Consider the following 17508-nt stretch of genomic DNA (forward strand, 5'->3'; position numbering starts at 1 on the left):
ATTATACTTGCATAGCAAAGGGAAAGTTAATTATAAAATGAATTTCACTCAAAAACTAATTTTGCAACTATCTGCAAGCAACCATATATTCACACATTCTGATAACTGAAACATTATCGTATGCCTTTTGTGATAAAATGCATCTGAACTATTAAATGGAGTATAACAGGGGAATAAATTATCTTCATTAATGAACATTTTATTTACCACAAATGCAATTCTGGTCTATTGAAACTATCTTTAAAATTGGGTAGAATTTGGTCAAATTGCAACAGGAAATTAAAAAATGAGAATGACAAAACGAAGTCTTAACTTTATTTCATCATTTCCAAAAATCTGTATTTCAAAAGCTTTCCTGGAAAAGTAATACAGAAAATGAGACACATCAGTGCTGACCACCAGTATGATGGGGTAGGATGCTTCCAAGAGGTGAAAAAGCAGAGATCAGTCCTCCCCCTGTCCTTTTCGGAGAAGAGTTTTGAACTGAGGTCTCCTACATGTTAGGAGGCTGTGGAGTTATTCCAAATCTCTCCTGTTTGAAACTGTTGCACTTTCTAAAAAATATTTAATATGCATTGATCAGGATAGGAACCAAGCTGCCCAAATTTGCAGATGAATTAACTATGACCAATATTTAATAACTCATTCATCCTTTGTTTTTCTCTCTCTTGTTCTCCCTTCTGGCGATACTCCATAAATAATTTTTTCTAAATGTAACAGCTTCAGCAGGAAAATTTGAGAGAGACATACCCCAGCATGTTCTATAGATCTATAGTCAAGAATTGCACAGGAGCTTGGGAAAAATACCTCAAGCGTCTATTCCAAAGCACTGGAGAGAGAGCTGTTGAGGTATGCTGCCAACTCCCTCTCTTTTATTTTTGTCATTTGTTCTGAATTCTCCTCATAGGCCCAGACTTTTGCTTTCATTTGAAAGCACATAAACATGACCTTTTTTTATTAACTGAATATTCTAAAATGTGTCATTCTTATGTTGATATAAAAGTGCTTGTGGGGACAGGGCTTGCTCTTCGATCCAAATACACATCTTAAAAAGCAACTGCTGGGAAAAGCAAGCAAAGTAGGTTGAGTTAAGCATGCAGTGGCCAAAATTTTTGTTAACAAATATAAGTGATGACTAGATAAGGAGAAACTAAGTTCTCCAAAATATTCTGTGCATGGTGGATAAATTTATTGAATGAATTACTAATTATAAATTACTCTTTTTCATGCACATAGGCACAGTTAGATGGAGGTATGTAGTACATTTGCATGATCTGTCATCCTAAGACTGTGAGCTGCATATTTACTTTTGCTTTTGAAAAGATTGCTAAGATTGTCTCAATTTTTAAAATGATTTTGCTTTTCCGGATGTGCAATAGACTGTGGATTATATGATAGTCTTTAAAGAAAATACAAGATTTGAATTTCAGATTCACTGAAGACTCTTAGTACAGTCCATAATCAGCAAAATTATCACTCAACTCAGCACATTTCATCACAGTGAGTAATCTCTTCTCATGTGAACACTCAAGTTAAAAATATTTCCAGTAAAGACTTGTAAGTGCAAAAATGTAACAACTTAAACACTGCTATATATGGTATAATTAAGCACTTGTTTTTCTGCACATGACATATGTTTTCATTCTGTATTGGAACTTCAATTGGATTTAAATTACTCTGGATCAAACAAAAATGTGTTCAAAATGAAAAAGATGGCTTGCCACCATTATTAAATCATTAACCAAACAGAAAAATTCTGGGCTATGAAGTAAAACTGAAATCAGCAGCCAAAAACTGGAACACTGATGCTTAAGTATATGGCTAGCATGTGCAGCATTTATCTTTTATTATATTTTTAAAACCATGAAATTAGATTTCCCTACTGATAAAAATCATTAGCTTCTATAACTTCTGCTCAGCATCAACCAAAACAGATTATTTAGATGCTTATGGCTAACTTCTTAACTGAAAGCAATTAAAAAATGTGATCTAATGGTATGTTTATTTGTATAATCTCAGTTCCACAATATTGTTTCGGCACTTTTCTTCTGACCTCATCTGCCCTTTGACTCATTGATGAAATGGTATTTCTATAAAGTAACCTTGCATTATTTCACAATGATCATGCTGGCAGTAGGTTCAGGAAAGTGTTTTAAGAATGCAGGCCTTTCATTCCCTTAGCAGGAGTGCCAACCACTAATGCTTTCTTTAGGAATGTGGAATGAGCAGTGCCTTTAATCAGCAGCAATTGTTGAGTTTGCATTTTAGCAGGGACACCTTTATGAGCTTTCTGTTGACTTGTTAAATAAACCCATGAAAATTCCGAACAGGTCAATTATATATATATATTTTTTTCTTCCATATGTACAAATAGACAAAGATGGACCACAGACCTCATCTGTCAAAAAGAAGAATTTCTCATCACTGATATCCTTGAACCTGATTTGCTCCTTTCAGCCCCTGCTGCAGTAAATCTGTACAGCGTCAGCTGGTGCAACCATTAACAGCTTAATGTCCTCTCGGCCAATGTTTGTGTGTTCTATTTATTCCAATCACAGTCATGGCACTGCATCAGGCAATGCTATGGACAGATATTAAAAAAAACTGCCTTTCCATTAATTTTAAATGACTTTTAATCTACATTTAAATTTCAGTTGAATGAAAATGCATCATTTTGTCATAGACAGTGAGAGAAAGGAAAGACTTAAAGAGATTGCAGAGAGAAAGTTAGCCTTTAGTCTCCTAAAAACCACTTTAGGGAAATGCAATGTGCTTGTAAAGATGCAAGAATAAGGCAGAAATTATCTCTCCTTGTCATAAAAATATAGACAGCTTTTAGAAAACAAAGAAAAGGCATCAAATTAATGCTCAGACCTCTATAACATGTGCCTGAACCTCTCTACCTGTCATTTGTGATGAATATGCTCTTGTGAAAAGCCAGATTATTCAGAATTAGACATCTTTTCAAACTTTCATGGTGCAGGCAGGTCTCTAAGGGAACAGTAATAGTAGACCTCTGCATATAACAGTTTTAATGGTAAAAATTCATCAAAATCTGTCAGGAGATATTTAATGAGTCAGTTAAGATAGGGAATAATGATGCCTGGGAATGCCATGATCTCCTAGTATAAAAGGAATTCTGTTATTTTCTTTACTAACATTAAAGGATGTAAACCTCCTCTGTCACAAATTGGATGGAAGAGAGATATCAAAAGGATTCCTGCATATGAAGAGGCTTCACGTTTGTAGATGGAGTAAGGTAGGCAGGAAGGCACAATAATTTTCAAAAACAAAATTTTGAAATGGAAAGCATCGTCAGTTCATGTAGTGCTGTTCTTTTCTCTTCCTTTCCTGTCAACTCTTCTCTACCTGTGTATTTGTAGAGCTCTTCTCACACCTAAGGTGGGGGAAAATCTTTGTGCCTTATTCACCCAGGGAGTAAAGGGCTACATATTGTAGCTGTTCTAAATTAACAAAACACCAGTGAGTTCAAGGGAACTGTGCTGATTTATTCAAGCTAAGGAAACATCCCCAGATTAGTTGCCTAAGGTAATACTGAGGACTGGGGCTGAGATGGGAATTGAGCCTAGTTCTTCTGCACCCCATTTCATTGTTTTAATCACAAAACTATTCATTCTTCACAATACGTTTCTGTAGTTCTATCTTCACTCTAGTGAACTGAGCATCTTTCTTTTTCACCAACCCTATTCTAAGAGGGTTTGTCCCTTATCTAGATTATTAAGGAGCTTCCAGACAGAATGCAACAGGGAAATCCGACTTTGATGCCTTTTTGATACCACAGAGAATTGTGTAATGAGACCCTTTTTCATTGTATTGTCTGTAGAAACTTGTGTGTTTACTGGTGCAAATTATGTGATCTCACATGTCTATATTTACAATACTTTTAAAATATTCTGCTTTTGACAGAAAAAACAATAGAAATTTCCATATCTCACCATCAGTAACCTCCAGCTGAGCCTTTGCTAAAATGCTTCCAGCAACCGTCAGTGCTTGACAAATGTAGTAGCCTGCATCAGACCGCTGAATGTTGGAAATAGTGAGGTCTCCTGTTGGTGATACTGAGTACCTACTGTTGGGTTGGAGAGGCTGGTTTGGAAAGAGTAGATTCTGCAAAGACAATTCAACTCACATCAATGCAGAACATAAACCACTTTTCCCTCAGCTAAAGATACAATGATTTTTCCTTAAAAGCACTATATATAAGTTAAAAAGAAAATGCAAGTGGGGTTACAAATTTATGTACATATAAAACTTACTTTCCTGCCTTGGGTAACTTGCAGTTTAAATTAGAAACAGCACTCTGGCAGCAGACAATGGTGTGTGCTGGCTGGGGAGTCTATACAAGGAGAAATTTTCCAATAATCACACTTGAGCGTGATCTGTATATGTTTCACATTTATCTTCACTCTGAATTTAATAATACACTTAGTTGGCTGTCAAACCAGAAGAATCTAATAACAAAGTAAACAGTAGAAAACTACCAGGAACCATTGAATTCTGGAGACTTGAGGGCTATTGTTTGGCAGTGAATATGATTCTGGGCAAAAGAGAAAGTAAGAGCAAGACATGGAAGCAAACCCGGGAGGATGACACAAACAGGTCATAAAGTAGGAGAAGTTGGCAGAACATGAGAGCTTAAAGGAGGAGTAGCAGGAAATTAAAACTGAGATACACCAAACGAGGAAAGCAGAATGGAGCCCTGAGGGTGAAGAGAAAGGGTTTAAATCTGATGTGGAAAACATCAGAGAGAAAAAAATTTCATGTAGGGTAAGATCATAGTTAGCACAGATTAGCTTTTGCCTTTGAGCTGGACTGGAGGAAAGAAAGATGTCAATAAGAATAATTAGTATGGATGTAGTAGTCATCGAATGTGATCAAGGACTGAACTAATCAATAATACAGACAGCGACTGAAAAGGTTTTAGTGGTGAGGGCTGTACTTTAAAGGGAAAAGTTACTCCATCTGGCAAAGCCCTCGATGCGAATAAAGAACAGGAAGAGGGAGGCAATGTGAACAGAGAGGTTAGTAGAGTTGCCCAAGGAGACAGAAAGGGGAACAGAGAAGAAAGATTAAAGGGTAGTAATGAACTGGTAACTTCCAGGAAAATAGGGTCTGGCTTAAGTAGAATGTTGATTGAACAAGCCTCTATAAAAATACAATTGTTTGTATGAGGAATATCCCAAAACACTGTTACCATGCTAGGATAAGCTTTCAGTCTTTACTGCAGCTCTGTATTGTTCTGCTTTCCTTTCTAATAATGACTCCCTACTAACTTTTAAGCTTGCCGATGGGGGCTAAAAAGATCTGCCTCTTCTGTGATAGACAGAAAAATGCAGAATTTATATTTCTGCCTTTACAGAAAATACTTTGGGATTGGCAACCAGCAAACTTAGATTTCAAAAAATTCTGCTTTGAAGTGAAAATGACACCTTTAACTCTTCATTTTTGGGAACAAAAAGAGAGAGAGATGCTCTAGATCAGAGACTTCCTACTCCAAGTATCCTTATAATTGTATTAACCTACCAGGCTAATTGTTACCCCAGGGTAAGTCCTTCTCTTCCTCCCCTTTCAATATCAAAATTCAAGAAATTTTTCAATGCAAATTTTTCCTCAAAAATCAATATGCACCCAGTAAACATGTCAGATTCAATAAGAAAGTATGAAAATTCTGAAACAATTTCAGGCTACAGTGCTAAGTGAGTCTCAAAAAAAATTGCCCTGTTTTCTGAATTGCCTTGAAACTTGCATAATAACCTCTGCCTTGTGCAAATACCTACTGAATAAGGGAACTCTGAAAGCTTAGCTAAATTTTGTGAGAAAGAAGAGAATTTTGATAAGGCCTGCTCCATTTATCACTCATTATACAAATGGTAAAAGGAAACACAATGTAAAAGACAGCTCAAGATCACACTCTTCATTTTTCAGAAGAAGAAGAAGGTAGAGATCCTCTTAATCTCTGCATTATAAAGAAGAGTCTATCCTTCTTTTAATTTTCAGCATAAGCCAGTCTGACCTTGAGGGGTACCAAGGGCCAGCTTTCCACACTTTAGTAGGAGCTGATGGGTCTCATGATTCCTTCTTTCAAGGACCGGATAATTGTGACTTGTGACTTGTGCTAAATGACAGCAGAACCCACTATTTTAAGGTCTTTACGATTTCATTGGATTTAACTAGCAGACAGTTTGCTCATCCAGGCACAATGGTGGCATGCTGGGTTGCAAACAGAGGGGCTACAGTCATCCCTGATGTAATACCACTTTCTTCTAGATTTATCTCAGAGAAGATTTTAATCCAGAGTGTTTAAAGATTAGGCACTTTGTGCCCTGGTGCATTTCACTGGTGTGCGGCTGTCAGGCTCTGGGGGAAAAGGCTACCAAGTACAAAGGACCAGCTGTTTATGCACAAGTTGGCACAAAGATCACTCAGGAGGGAACTGTGTCCCTCCCTTCCAGCTGCTTGTGCTCAGAAACACAGGGTGGAGAAATAGACCCAGAATGAAAAATGCCCTTCAATTACTGGAGTGGGATAACATGACTACATAACGTTACCCTGAAAGCTAACAGTGGCACTGCAAGTGGTTCCTTGAGTAAGAGGAGAAGCAAGCATTGTAAGTCCGCGCAACAACCTGTGGCCGGGCACACAAAGGTGAAATGTGCTGCAAGCTCAGTGTGCAATGCTTAAATTTGGCCCAAATACCGTCCTCTAGACTGTGATGATGAAATACGCTATGTGGAAACTCAGCCATTCAATGGGGAATCATTCAAAATCTGGGAAGTTTTATATTGGGGATGGCGACATTAACCTCTGTTATTTCACTGATATTCAATTAAGAATAACATGTGGGTATAATGAATCACATTGAGCTATGTTTCAAGGTCTGATTATAAACAATGTAGGTATCAATTTTTATGTTGCATTTATTTGCCAAAAAACAACATTCTAACCCTCAGGGATCTGGTTCTCAATGTGGTAATTAATTTGCCAGGTTTGTAATTAAACAGCTTCAACATGGTACGATCAGTAGGTAATAACATTCAATTAAAGACACAAGATGCATTTTCACCTTAAAATGTTTTTATCCTTGAAATGATACCAATGGAAGAGGATAAAATAGAGTATTAACACTTTTCAATTACGCTAAATGACTTTAATCCTGCAAATGATGTCCTACTTTAATTAGAAACTCTTCTCTTTATTACAACATGATGGATGTCCACTTTATTAGATTCAAGTGTGACACTATAAGCTCACTTTACATAAACATTACTATGTTATTAAAGTCCTCTACAAGGAGGGTTTTTGAAATGTTTGCTAGCACATCAGTAGTTCCTACTTCAAATTCAGCATGCTATTCTACTTTCCCTTTGGAACAATTTTCACCTTAGTGAGACTCACAGTACTATGTTTTTCCAGTATGTGATCCATGGTGGCTAGATTTGAAGTTCTCTGCATAATAGGCTGAAAGAAACACATTGAAGACTAAGCTTACACTCTTACAGCAATAGTCTTGTATCTTTGTAAGTGGGAATGCAACGGAGCACAAAATACTGTCAGTCTTGGTCTGTAACTGAACCTTCGTTCTTGCCCCTAATGTCTTCATGGTAGCTCTTTCTGAGTGCGTAAGAATGCATTAACACAGACTTGAATTCAGGATCAGGTCCTCAAAATGTACAGCCAGAAATAAAGGCCATGTTCTGACCCATTAACTGACCTCATGAGAAGATGAAGCAGAAGCAGGTAGGGCAGAGGGGGACATCTGAGGTTCACTTCTCATCTCACGTTTTAACTGACTTGGTACACACAAGATCTCCAGATGAGACAAAAAGCATCTCTGCACTGTGCAGCACAGTGTGGATACTTGAGTTAACTCACATATGACCAAATGGGAAAAAGCAGCACAGAGCTCTGAAAAGACTCATTTAGCCAAAGGAGAATGGCAGACAGTATAGATACGTAGCCATGACAGGCTTCATCAGGAAACTGTGGAAGCACTGTCCTTGGACATCCAAGTTGTTCCTGTTAATCTCTTCTCCTGCGCTGAACAGAGAGAAGGCGCAAAAGAGAATATACAGCAGAGTTTACAATGTCCAATGTAGCATACTTGCATGAACTGCATGTGGAAAGTGAGAAGGACTGAGTTCTGATGTAACATAGTGACAGTAGAGCAACAGCAGTAAAAAAAGTGTTACGGTGTGACATTCAAATATTAAGCTATGGAAGTCAGTATCGGTCAATGGCAACATTGATGGCTATATCAGAAATTTTACTTTCAAAATGACATTAATGATTCTGTGAAATACTTCCAAAACCAGAAATTTCCTGAGACAATTCTACTGAAGAAATCAGCTGTGTCTTCAAAACCTGTATTTGTATGTACTGTGAGAATACGCCAATGCAAATCAGTTTGCTAGATGTATAACTACTTGATCATGTCTAGACAGGTTGTGAATTGTAATTACTGACTCTGATTAGTTAAAAATTGAGTCATACCTTTCCATGTTCATTTTATCCACCTGTTTTGGGATGCTCCAGAATGAAAAGTCTTTGAGATACATACTGTTGGTCTTTATACTTTTATACAGCACCTAGCACAAGTTACACCAACTTAAATGCCCTTTCAGTTCTTCACAGTATTAGTATTTTAAAAAGAAAAAAAACAAAACAAAGAAAATGTTGGTAGAGGATAGTGACAGTTTAAAAGACAAGATCTCTGCAAAAGATGAAAAGAACTTGTGAAAGGTAATACAGAGAACTTTCTGAAAGACTTAAACACAATTAACTATTTAGAAAGGCTTGGAAGGCTCATGGGATGCTTATAACTTACCTGGCTTCCTTCTTTTTGCCAAAAAACAGCTGGCTGGGGATTTCCTTTAGTTTCACAAGGAAAAGTCACCGTTCGACCTTGGGCTACAATCTGGTCTCGTGGTCTCACCACAAACTGTGGGGGAGCTACAAGGTAAGAAAAACCGTGGTGTAAATTTAAGATATTTTTCAAGGGGGAGATGAAGAATACTGAAGGAAAGAGACAACATTATGTAGATTTATTTTATGCCAGAGGACATAACACTAGATATACTAATTAGGACATACAGAATTAACATATAAACAAGAACAACAGTAACAAAAAAGCAGCAATACCAATATATGATCTCCCCAGCTGTAAAAAAAAAAAAAAAAAAAAAAAAAAAAAAAAAAAAAAGAGGAAACCTTATAAACATGTATTAGTGTAAACTCTGATGACAATAAATGTGAAGGAACAGCAATCAGGCCTGTATAATGCAGGCTCTGGATGAATGCTAACTTCTCCTTAAGAGTTGTCTGGACAGGTATTAGCACTCTTATACCTCCTGCACTTCGCAGAGCTTGTTGTTCTGATGGAGCTAGCACAGCTTTCTCTGCTGCAGTGCATCAATCAGAAAATACACACCCTTTTCCAGTCTGCCCCTCTAGACTTTCAAAAATAAGAAAGGAGAGGAAGGTCTGGATGACAGAAGGACAGAAGTCCAAGGCTCCCTCAGTCCTCTTAGGGGCAGAGTGGGCAAGAAGGGAGTGAGAAAGAGGATTTGCTGAGAAAAGGAGGGCTGCTAAAACAACATGAAGTAGGAAGATGCGTATTTCAGCTTGTGGCAAGACTAGAAAGAAGCAAGAGCTGAAAAGTTAGTGGGCAGCAGGGAGCAGTGAATGGGAAGGAACAGGTATTCCAGGAGATCAGGAAGGGACGAAGGAGAGAAAAATGGAAAAAGTGCAGTTAAAATAAGAAAGAAGAACCAGGACTGGCTAGGTTTTCACATAGATGGTGTCTAACAGTATCTAAACATAAGGGATCAGGAAGCACAGTCAGAAGTGAGCAGTTCCAAAAAGAGAGGTGTGGTGTGACTTGTTTGGGGGTATTGATGGAGAACAGGAAGTCAGTGGAGCCAGTGAATAGGAGCAGGAAAAGAGAGAAAAGGAAATAATGTGCAGAAGGAAGTGGGGAAGAAGTAGTGGTGGAAGATTAGAGAGAAAAAAACTTGATATCAGAGCAAATGATAAAGCAAATGACTTTTCTATGCATGACATGCAAACCCTCCAAACTTGTTACAGAATTGGAGTTCGCTGGAATTGAATTTATAGTATTTGGCATATCTTAAAAATGTAAGAACTGTTTTCAAATGTTTTTATCAAAGACCAGCTAGCTTTTGGGAGCAGGCTGAGGAAGGAACATGATCCATGGGTTTTCTTCTATTCCACTATTGTTTTGGTGGCTGTGGAGAGAGATGGTTTAGGAACTACTAAGCTTTCAGGTAAACAATATTTAAGTGTTTTAGAAAACTGTATTTTCGCCATTATAATTACAAAGTGTTTAATTAGGTACGAAGAGCAATCAAGCCCCAGCTTCTGATTACACCTGCTGACAGGCACAGACGCAGATCTGCCAACTGCATAGAAATGTATATGCAGATTTGATGTTCTGAAATACACTTTGCAGCTATTTCATGAGGTACTTACTGAGGCTTCACTAGGATCTAAAGAGTACAAGCTGAATAGCACTGATACAATGCACTCTAAAACAATTACTGTAAAGCATTGGATCAGGAAGACTAGCTGCTGATTTAGAAGGTGGAGGGTGAAGACAATACAAAGAATCTTCTTTCTGTCTCATACTCCAGAGCACAGGGTTTTTTTTCCTCTCTGGAGAGAGAGAGATTTCTGCCTCTTCCCAGTGCCTCAGCAGGTGGGAATCTTCCAAAATGGGATCGGGCTCCTGCTCCCACACCATTTACAAACATACATTCTGAGGCTTCTGTAAGGGCATAAGTGTTGCTACACATACTCCGGGATCTCAACTTGGCCTAAATTATCCCTAAAGCACTGAATTGTAGCCATGTTACTTGTTTTTCTCTCACCATGTTTTACCCTCACCGTGTTTTACCTAGCATACCTGTATACAATCACTATAGACGTTGGAAAGCAGTAACGTGAACAACACACACACACACACACACACACACACACCCACCCACACACACACACACCCTTGTTCATTCAACTACACAGGAAGGGAAAGAGAGAGAGAGAGAACGAGTGATCTTTTAGCTTAGGTTAGAAAATGAAAATTCCTACAGGCATACCTTACATTAAGGTACCTCCATAGTTCTGACCACTCACTTAATAAAAGTCACTGAATTAGTTCAGTGTTTGCTGCTCAGCCACAGAAGTTCACTGCCCAGGATATTAATATACAATCAATAGCAACCATGGGCAGAGGAGAGAGCAGAAAATCTCTAGTCTCTTCAGGTGTTATATCTGCACTTGACAGGAACTGTGCATTACAGCCCTATGTACATGCTGCATTATGGGTGGCCTCAAGAATATAGTCTCTGTACTGTGAGGCAAAAAATATGGTGTCAGGACTCCATCCCATAGATCATGCCAAAGCATGATCAATGCCTAAGATCATCTCCTAGGCATGCTTGGTGAACTGGGGGCATGTTAAGCAGATGGCGCTCTGAGACAGCTCAACAGAAGGAAGAAGGGTATGGAATTTCTGTGAGCTAACCTTTCAAACCACATAGCTGAAATTATGCAGGGTTCATAAGTTTAAGGGTTCGTCTGAAACATTCTCACACACACAAGGCTGTGCTGTAGCTCAATCACTCAAAGCACTGAGTAGATGTAATAGGTCTGAACTTGTTCCTGTACTAGACTTTCCAAGAACCAAAATAATGCAATTTGGTTAGTCAAGGCACAATAGAGATGAATCGAGTTTCTACTTACAATTTCACCTACTCCTAACTTTGAACTTACCCCACTTCCCTATGAGCACAAAAATGATCCCTTCCTTTGCAAAAAGAGATAGGAAAAACAATAGTGAAGAAGCAAGAATTAAGGACAGTATTAGTATGGATAATCCTATCGAGGTGGATTGAAGCTATTGCTCTATTCTCTCCCTGCCAGGCACAAAGTCCTCTCCAGCATTCTCCATTCTAGATGAACAGGAGATCCATAGACTCGTAACTAAAAGTTTAGATTTCTAAATACTCAAGTAAATAATGATTTATGGTTACACACAGATCTGTTTTTTAGCTTTTCTCTGCAGCAATGAATACTAGAAATCCACTATAAAAATAAAACTCTGAAAGCTTTAATTTAAATGTAATCTCGTGACATCAACAGAAGCTGGCTTTTAGTAGTCACTGCTTATAATTAGAGCACAATGCTGACTTCTCTAGGCAAACTATTTAATACTATAATTTTAAAGAACATAAAAAGATCATTTAAAAAAAGAAAAGCCTTCTATGTATTTTTTATTTATTTGAAGAAGGGTTGAAATGAAAGTCCCATTTTGTTCCAGTTTGTTGTCATATTCAGCTACAGCTCCATTAACAGACATCCTCTGGTAATGACATTGTTTACAGAATTTAAACAATGTTTTCAATGTATCAGTTTTATCTATCAGATTCCAGTCGACTAATGCTAATTGACAACTGATAGTAACAGTTAATACTTGCAGGAAAAATTCTTGGTCAAATATAACTACCAAAGCAGTAAGCCTGCCTTCATCCCCAGAGAATGCGACCCTGTTTGGAGGCAGCAAGGCTTCTTTGACAGAATAAGCACCTGGGCTGTCTTCAGTTTTATGAAAAAGTGAGTTAATTATCTGTATATATACATATAGATGCTCTTTATAACAGTAAATAAATATCATTACTCCCATTTTGCAAAAAGGTTAACTGAGGCAGAAGATGATGGCTTGCCCCAAGTCCAACATCAACAGAACCAGTGACAAAACCTAATTCAAGTCATTATTGTGTCTCTCAAAGTGGGTGAATTTTAAAGATATTTTAAAAAAGGTACAGTAAGAGAAATAATAGCAGGCTTGAAAAGCTTCAGCTGTGGAAGTTACGTATTAGTTTAATGCTTAATTCTATCTAAACATTAAGGAGATTAGAAAAATCTGTTGAAAAAACTGTTATGAAGCAGCAAACCAAGTGTTGTGCCTATCAAACCATTACCCTTCATTGTTTCGGATGTAACATGGAATAAACAGAGTGGAAAAACTCTTGTTTAGTTGACATTCGAAAGTCAAAGACAGTGGCTCTAAAAGGGAATATATTGTTTGGATTCTAGGGGACTAGATAAAAATGTGAAAAAAGAACAATTAAGACTACAGACCTAGTGCACTTCTATTGAAACATTTTTTGAGAAATTTAAATACAGTACACAGTAAATTAGATTTGATTTCTGGCAAATTATGCTTTGATACTGCATTCAGCAAGTGCTGGCTTCAATCAATGTCACACTAAAGCTCTGTTATGCTAATAGCGGCTTGTGAGGGTTAGCAGGATGATATGGAAATCAGATGGTTGAACATGAATAGAAAGCATAGGCCATGTACGAGGCGGGCTTTGAGATGAGGGGATGGGGGACCCTAAGGTTAATCACATCATGTTCAGAACTGTTTTTACAGCATGGAACAGTTTTCTACAGGGAGAATTAAAACGGAGATAGCAAAGCCGCAGTTGTGAACATTAGCTATGTTGCTCAAAATGGTAACAGTGCATTCTGTTGCACTCTTTATAGATATTGGTGTTAGGCATGCTGGATGGATCGTTTATTCCTTTAATAAATGTGTATGAAGGTAGCCTATGGTAAAGTTATTAAAGAGCTTTAGAAAAAAAAGAAGAAATGAATATTGCAAAATATTTCAAACGAATTTCTCAACTCTTATCCAATCCTAATAACTAGCAGAATTAATCTGTTGGGATAGATTGCAAGTCATTCATTTCTTTCCCAGTAGCACTACTGAATATTAAGGGTTATGCTGAGTCACCCAGAGCTGATAGAGCTGCTGCTGTAGAAAAGACTGACTGAGTTGGTCAGTGAACTCTGGTCACCTGATAAGAAATGTTACAGAAGATGAATCAGAAGAGGACAGGAAAATTACCACAGGAAAATATGATTTTACAGTAAAAAGTACAGTGACTCCACATCATGTATTAGTAACATTTTCTTCCAGTGATACAGTTTTTTAAGCTGATCTTGTGACTTGTGGTTCACACTGAAATCAATGATACTAAGGGAATTTTACCATCAGGACTTGCTCACAGCAGCTCCTCCAGTCCAGGTACCCTGGGGTGCATATATTATATTACTGTGATTTTAATTGAAAGTAGATACTGTAGCAAGTTTTAGTCCAATATTGCTACTGAAAGCAGAAATGGAAATGTAACCAAAGCAACAAATATCAGTGGGATTTTTGTTGTCATCGTTCAGGTTTTTTCTAACATCACCAATTATCTACAGCAGCCACTATGAGGCCAAACTTATTTTACGTAATCCAAACAGTTTTCAGATAATAACTTTAGTAATCTTTTAACTGTATGTACTTTGATAAAAAGTCTTCACATACCATGGCATATGAGACTTTATTCAAAGCTCACTGAAGTTTTTAGGAATTCTCCTGTTGGTTTATGTGGTCTTTGTATCAGACCCATAAAAAAATTATATTACAGGAAAAAAGGGGCAGCAACAAATTGCTTACATTGCAGATTTGATAACCTCTAATTCCAACTAATTTCAGCTACTAGTCAACTGCAAATGAAATACATTTAGGCAAGCTATCTTATAAAAACAAGTGCCTCGATTTAAACTGAAATTGTTTATTAACCATAAACATACTTCTGTGACTGGCTGAAGAAGGGGCAAGGGGAAGGACGATGACTTATAAACCTTCTAAGCGGATCTCAGATGATGCTCACTGATGGCGAAAAAGGTTTGAAGAGCAAGCAGTAACACACTGGTTGGTAAAGCATCAAGATTATGTAAGACTTAGCTCTGCTTCCATCAGGCAAATCCCAACCTAATATTCCCATCTATGTTGCAGTCTTTTTCAGCATGATACATTTGCAGATATAAATTTAATTTCAGAATAATCTTTTGAACAGTCAAAATTACACCTGGTAAAATATTCAGTAGCTCCACTTGGAAGTAAGAGAGACAATTACAGTGATGACATACTGGTGGTGCCTTCCCCAAAGTATCTTCTGAGTTCTGGATCCCCATTAAGGTCTCATACTTCTTTTGCAAAACCCTCAGAAACTTGAAACTGGATATCTCACTGCTCTTCTCAAACCCCCATTGCAGTGACGATATTCATGCAGACACTTCAGTTGGTCTTAGATGCATTTTGGTACTCTATTGCACAACATTAGTGACTCTTCAGTCTGGAAGCCCCCTCTTCCAGAGATGAAGCTCACTTCCAGCCTTACCAAATACAGATCAAGACTTGCCTCTAAGTAAAGATGTTTACATGGAGGACAGCAAAGTCCCCACAGTTCTAGATGAAGTATTCTATATTTTAATAAGGAGGTAGCCCTTGACATGGTCTATGGAGTAGGACTAATTTGTAGGATTGCTTTGCTGGTTCCAGAGATAATGGATTAGAAGACAGCTGAAGACAGTACAAGAATTTCAGAAAGAAAGATAATGCTCCCCCACCTTTGTGTGCCACTGATTAAATTTGTCTAAGAGCTCTGGAAGATATTGGACTTTTGGATGCTGTAAGACACTACTTACATACTTTGCTGTAGCAATATTTGCTCCCTGCGTGGCCTAAGTAACCAGGCTGCCAAAAAGTGCAGCTATGGCAATATAACAGTTGTGAATCTGTTAGTTATGCTGTTAGTTATGACTAATGATAGATCAAGAATGAAACCTCTGACATGAAAGGCATAACAGGGATCTGAAAGGGTGACAGCTTCGGTCTATTATTTCTTATCAGAGGATAAACCAACTTTTCAGCATGGGAGTTACTATAGAGTTGCCTAGGAAATTAGTTTCCTTTTTTTCTCTGCCATATCATGTTACTAGTCTCTATGAGTACAGCTGGACATTGAAATAACTGGATGAATCTAATTTTATGGAAAGTTTGTTTTCTCATTAACTAGGCTTTCTTCATTGTTTATTTACAGTGTTGTTCTTCTTCTATGATTTAACATTGACAATACTTTGAAATTAATTTCTATATGCCCTGCACTGAGAGATCAACTACACAAAATCAGAAGCAGAGGGGGCAAGTGTGTAGAACCTTTAGGGGGTCGAATGCAAAGGAAACACTAGGGGAGAGGAAAGAAGATACAACGGGGCAGAGGCAGAGGGCAGGGGGAAGTGGGGCTTCAGCATGGTCATTACCAAAACCAAAGGGATCCTGCGGTAAGTGTCCTTCACACTGCTGCTGACTGATGGGAAGCGAGAAATCCTTCTTTTTTATTTTCTATTTGTTTGCTGTTTTCAGATGAGCCATGTGAAAACACAACAGTGTGAAAAGTTCACACACTTCAATCATCTGAAAACACTAAACCATCTTTGATACCTGGACTAATTGCTCTAATCTTCAATTTAAATTCAGCTTCTGAATTTCACATATAACAACATTTTTATCCTTCAGTTGCTCTGAAACACTGAAGCAGATAATCTCCAAGAGTGTGGAAGCCCAAACATTTTTTTACCTATCCAAGAGGGCAAAGAAGGCTAGAGAATCAATAAATAAAAAACGCTAACTGCCCTGTATATTTTGACATAAAATCTCTCTTTCATCCCTGCCTGGCCTAAAAGAAAGAAGTGGGCTAAATCTGCACGGTACGAAAAGAGGCGTGAGATAAAAAGTAATGAAAGAGCAGGTCTGGTTCCTACTCAGAGTTTCCCTGTCAATTTCAATCAACGTAACTGCCAGCTTGTATTTACCATTTTTACAATAAAGTTGAGACACAAAGAAAAAAAAGTACTACTGACAACTTGGTTCTCCTTCTTTCTTGGGATTAATTTCAATAAAATAAATTATGAAAACAATTATAAAAATATCTCTGTCTCCGACATAACAGATAAGGCAGGTATCTACTTTTTTCCCCATTTCCATTGTTCTGAACTCATCAGCAGCACCGTTCCTGGTCCCTCCTCTTTTTTTGACACTACATTAAAACATTAAGTTTAAACATCTGGTCTGCATTTCGTTTCAGCATTGGACTGTAGCCTGCTGTCATTTAGTCATACCTCTCTCTCTTATTATATCTTGTCCAATCACCTCTTGTATGGGGCTCTTGTATCTTGCAGATGCTCCTGGAAACTCCCTTCTGCATAGTCCTTCATGGAGTTTTGATATACATAAAGGGAGGTAGCACTGACTCTGGCTGCCCAATACATCACATTATTCAGGATTCTTTCCTCTGTAGACAATGTTTTTTTTTTTTCTTTCCCCTCAAGTGTCTGAGATTCAGGATACACCTTTTCCTCATATCAGTTAGAAAAGATGCACTTTCCTAAAATCGTAACACTTAAGCCTGCTTGCTAATGTAAACTGTATCATTAGGGGATGGCTTGTGCTCCTGTAACTTCTGTGAGCTTAGCAAACAAAACAAATTATGCCAGCAGAAATGCATGTAATCTGCTATGATTCTTTTTGTCATGGGAGATATCAGGAAGGTTTTCTGGTAATGTGTTTTAAAAATG

General features: G+C 37.7%; 1 protein-coding gene across 16 annotated transcripts in view; it reads right to left on the minus strand.

The window, feature by feature from the left end:
- The window catches only part of ROBO2 (roundabout guidance receptor 2), a 469585-nt gene that overhangs the window by 97742 nt on the left and 354335 nt on the right, over window positions 1-17508 (minus strand). For all 16 annotated transcript variants that reach the window (XM_064523330.1, XM_064523361.1, XM_064523351.1 and 13 more), the window contains 2 exons: window positions 8846-8970; window positions 3957-4128 (listed from right to left, as the gene is read on the minus strand). In XM_064523330.1, the coding sequence (XP_064379400.1) occupies window positions 3957-4128; window positions 8846-8970 (297 nt within the window). The remainder of the gene's footprint in view (window positions 1-3956; window positions 4129-8845; window positions 8971-17508) is intronic.

This window comes from Dromaius novaehollandiae, chromosome 1 (assembly GCF_036370855.1).
Source record: "Dromaius novaehollandiae isolate bDroNov1 chromosome 1, bDroNov1.hap1, whole genome shotgun sequence".
In the NCBI taxonomy this organism is placed as follows: domain Eukaryota; kingdom Metazoa; phylum Chordata; class Aves; order Casuariiformes; family Dromaiidae; genus Dromaius; species Dromaius novaehollandiae.